The following is a 4621-nucleotide window of genomic DNA, read 5'->3' as shown; positions in this document are numbered from 1 at the left end:
GCACGACTACATACAGCTTGTACATGCCACATATGGAGGTGGTCAAATCCATGCAAAAAAAAGAACTTTATACACTTTGTGAGGGGGTGGCTTCTCCCTCATTTTATATTACTGAAAATCTAACAATCCTATACTTCAGAAGAAACGAACACGGGGTTTGGCTCTCGGGTGCATCTGCATATGAGGTGAACAATAAATTCATTTAAAATAGTACAAAAATTAAAAAAAAACTCTAAAAAAATTGTGATGCTAGATGCTCATGTGCGTGAAGTCCGTGCCAAATTTCGTGGAGTTTGAACATTTCAGTAGCTCTAAAAAAAACAAATTTTAGGGTTGTAAGAAAGTTTATTGTTTACGTATTGCTTTGTCCAATATTGTCTTTTTTGCCATGAGCTTCTTGGACGTCTGAAAAAGCTGAAATTTCTCACGGACATCATACATTGGAACATCTTCCACCTATATTTTCTTCGAATTTGTTGAAACCTATTTTTTGAATTTTTTTTAATTTACTGCTCACCGGGCGCAGATGAGCCCGGGCACCCAATTGAATATCTGATAAGTAAACCATTTCTTTGATTTGCATGATTGAGTGATGGATGCGGACAATCACAAGCCTGCTTTGTTTATAGAAGAAAGAGTATAATCTCTGATCTCTACCTGTCGTAGGAATCTATCGTGCGCCTCCTCTTCTGTGTCATTCGCCGCCTAGTAATGCACTATTTAAGTATAATGTTGTTTGATTCTTTTTTTCAAGGAAGAAACTTATGACCTATTCATAATCAATCATGATAGTACAAGGAACAACAGAGGTAACAAAATTTCAAGGCCAATGGATGAAGCTTGGTCTTCTAAATTTGTAACATTTTCCCGTAGTGTACAGATTAAATGATTTCACATGGGTGACAATCTATGGAAAGAAATGATAAATTTTGTAAAATTAAATTTAGTTATGCTCATTGAATCTTGGCCAGAATTAGTTGACTCGGCCGGTCAACAAATCCTCTCCTGATTGTACACTACGGGAAAAATGTTACTCCATTTTCATCAATTTTAGAAAGATAACCTCCGGCCCTGATTACTTCACCTTTCTCCAGTAACACCCTGACCACATGTTTTTTGGCAACTGAGAGTTGAGAGCACAGCTAGACTTCTGCATTGTTGAGAAGATATTGTCTACCCCTTCCAGGTTGAGATACAGGTTGACCAGAAGGTCACAAGACTAACAAAATAATCAACTCCTGCGATTTCCACAACAGAAAGCCAAAAAAAGAATGCAGTATTTATTTGGTTTCAGAGACAAGCATGCATTGTGTTTCAACCAAAGGAGCTACTTTTAAGCGTACTGGTATTGACTGGCTGACTGATCATGACCATACAGAATACGTGTAATGTGTGCATCAATTCATCGACTATAGAGCGTGAAGGATCAGTTTGTTGTACTGCCGTTGGGATTCTCATCCCAGAAACATGTACCACGGTGCATTCGATGGCCCAATAGTCACCACCCTCCTCATCAGCGGTCTCTTCTTGATCTCAGTCTCTGGCGGCACTGGCAGAGTAGGAGGAGCTGAAACGAAAGAAACTTGGATGTTGATAAATATGTAATGTGTGACAGATATGACCCTCAGGCCTCAGGCTTCTTGTTTCAATTTACCACCTTGTTTTTCAGTAGGAAGTTCCAAGTAATAATGCATCAATTGTCAGTCCAACATCTCAGGAGGCTGGTACTTTACCGGAAGCAACTCTACGTGCTCCCTTAGTTTCCCTTCCCCTGAGAAGAGAGATACTATTAACGAAATTGTTGAAGCTTCAACTGACAGCTGTTTAGCATCAAGTTTAGCGAGATAAGTTGCAGCCTTTACAACTGCACCTTTTTCCAGCAACGCTCTGACCACGTGATTTAGCAGTCTGGAGTTGGGAGCACAGCCAGCCTTCTCCATTGCTAAAAACATATCATCAGCCTCTGCCAGCAACCCTTCTTTTATGAAATTCGTCATCATTACACTGTAAGTCACAACAGAAGGCACCAACCCGATGGCTGATATAGTAGCAAACAAATCCTTGGCTTCTCCAATTCTCCTAGTTTTAAACATTGCAGAAATCATGGTATTGAATGTTATGACATTAATCTTCACGTTCGTTGCACATAATTTTTTGAACAACTCTATTGCTTCACCAGTGCAATTGTTTCTACAAAGTCCATGAAGAACTATGTTGTATGTGCGAACGTCCACTGGTAAGCCACTTTCAACCATCGTATTGAATTTTTCCTTTGCAGAAACTGTTCTCCCGGAGCGAAACAGCCCATCAAGTATAATGTTGTACATAATAGTCGTGGGCTTAACCCCGCTGAGTGACATTTCCCTGAAAAGACTCAATCCATCGGCGATCTTGCCAATTTTACAGTAGCCATTAAGAAGTATAGCATACGTAACAGCAGTAGGTTGGAGGCCAGCAGACTTCATAGCATCAAGTACTCTCAGTGCTTCCTCCACCTTGCCAACAAGGCAATACCCATCCATCAGTGAATTGTACATAATCACATCAGGCCGCTGACCAATACCTAGAATGAAGTCAAACATATCCTGTGCCTCCTTCACCTTTCCTTCTTTGCACAGGTCGTTTATTACAGGATAGAAGAACACACTGTTAGAACAGAGACCTCTATTAACTGCTTCACAAATCAATTCCTTGGCTTTCACAAAATCACCATGAGAGCAAGAACCCAGAACCAGGCATTGGTAAACAGCTTTGTTAGGTGAAACTCCTTGATTGACCATCTGATTAAATTTGTCCAGAGCAGCATCCATCCTACCCATTTTACAAAATGAATCCATTATGATTTGATAGCCAAATACATCCGGGTTCACTCCTTGTTGCCTCATTACTTCAAACATGTGCATAGCCTCATCCATCAGTCCACGTTTAGCATATGCATTGATCAGTATGTTGAAAATATGGTGGTTAGGTACAACACCGTTCTGTAGCATCGAATTGAAGAGACCGGTCATATCATCAAAGCATCCTTCTTTCACATACCCGTTAAGCATAATAGAGTAGGAGACAATATCAGGTTTCTGGCCCTTTGCAGCCATGGAGTCAAAAATAACTCTAGCTTCCTTTGTCCTTCTATGCTTGCAAAGTGAATCCATAAATGAGTTCAAAGTGACAGCATTTGGTAGAACACCAACACTTACCATTTCCTTGAATACTCTAACTGCCGCCTTCCACTGACCCGAAGCGGAATATCCATGGATCAGGCTAGTATATGTCATGACGTTTGGTCCAATGCCTTGGCCAACCATTCGCCGAAGGACCACTTCTGCCTTTACCATGGCTCCGGATTTGCTTAGTGCGTCGATAATTGAGGTGTAGGTCACCACATCAGGTTGAACTCCCAGTTGGGGCATCTCATGGAAGAGATTGCACGCTTTGTCTACTTCACCTTCTTTTAAACAGCCGTTGATTACTATGCTGTACGAGAAGACATCAGGCACACAGTCCAGTTCAGGTGTCCGGTGGAGCAGCAAGTCCACCGCCTCATTTGTACGCTTGGCCTGGCAGAGCCCCTTGAGGAGATTGCTCAAGGAGATGACATTCAAGCGCAGCCCCAACCTAAGGAGGCGGCCGAAGAAGGCAACCACCAGGTCCGGGCGGCCTGCACGGCAGCAGCAGTCCATGAGGATGGAATAGGTACAGCACGTGGGCGACACCACCCGTGCACCAGCGCCTCGGGACATGCCGTTGAAGAGGGTGACGGCAAGGGCCGGGCCATTGCCACAGGCAGCTGAGGGTGGTGCACGGGCGAGGGCGGCAAGAAAATTGTTGAGCGTGCGTACTGGGACTGTCGCGGCTTGGCTCAGCAATTCGTCGAACAGGTGGTGCGCATCCTGCCGACTTAGCGTTCCGGCGCGGACGCGCTCCGTGGCGGCAGCCAAGGCGGCGAGGGGAGCTCGGCGCTCTCGTGAAGGAGCCTTGAAGGAGGAGGTGAAGATGGAGGACAGGCGGGCGGTTGGCATTGCTGGCCGTCTCCAGCGGAGGTCGGCGCGCCAGTGCACGGATCTCGCCCTCTGGAGAGGCTGACCGACCGTCCGTGCGTCCCCTGACGAGGCGCACCGAGCTCGGCGCGCGCGCGCGCGCGCACCAACCAGCCTCTCGGGGGAACCGGTCGCCGCCGCCGCCGCGGGTTGCAATCAATGCCGACCGCGCTCAGCAGCGGCGACTTAGAGGCCCCGGCGCCCGAGTGGAGAGCGCGGGAGGAGCAGCGCACCTCCGTGGAGGAGGCAGGACCGGTAGGCCTGGCCGGCGGCGAGCGGCCCCGGATGTGAGTGACAAGTCCGGACAGGAGGGAGGACCGGGGAGATGAATCCTTCCGATGCAGCTGGTGGAGGCGCGGGGATGCAGCTGTTTTTTTTCTTCAGAGAAACCTTCCCGGTGATGTAGACTTGTAGGGCAAAAAAGAAATAGATAAATGAAAAACCAAGAAAAAAATTATCAGAGCCAGGTTTCGATCCTGGGACCTGTGGGTTATGGGCCCACCACGCTTCCGCTGCGCTACTCTGATTTTCTTGTTCTGTTGTTGCAATGCCGTCCTATAACAACGTTTCTTCATTGACAGCAA

At 46.3% G+C, this 4621-nt stretch overlaps 1 protein-coding gene across 1 annotated transcript; it reads right to left on the bottom strand.

The window, feature by feature from the left end:
* Positions 1-1264: 1264 nt before the first annotated feature.
* LOC123055031 (protein Rf1, mitochondrial) lies at positions 1265-4401 on the bottom strand. The gene is made up of 2 exons (XM_044478937.1): positions 1658-4401; positions 1265-1567 (listed from the first exon to the last, which is right to left on the bottom strand). Exon 1 carries the CDS (start codon positions 4017-4019, stop codon positions 1701-1703), a length of 2319 nt encoding a protein of 772 aa, XP_044334872.1. The 5' UTR covers positions 4020-4401; the 3' UTR covers positions 1265-1567; positions 1658-1700.
* Positions 4402-4621: the final 220 nt, after the last annotated feature.

The sequence above is a fragment of the Triticum aestivum genome, chromosome 2D, assembly GCF_018294505.1.
Source record: "Triticum aestivum cultivar Chinese Spring chromosome 2D, IWGSC CS RefSeq v2.1, whole genome shotgun sequence".
Taxonomy (NCBI): Eukaryota; Viridiplantae; Streptophyta; class Magnoliopsida; order Poales; family Poaceae; genus Triticum; species Triticum aestivum.
Note: the sequence above shows the minus strand (reverse complement) of the source record. Positions and strands in the feature narration are given on the sequence as shown.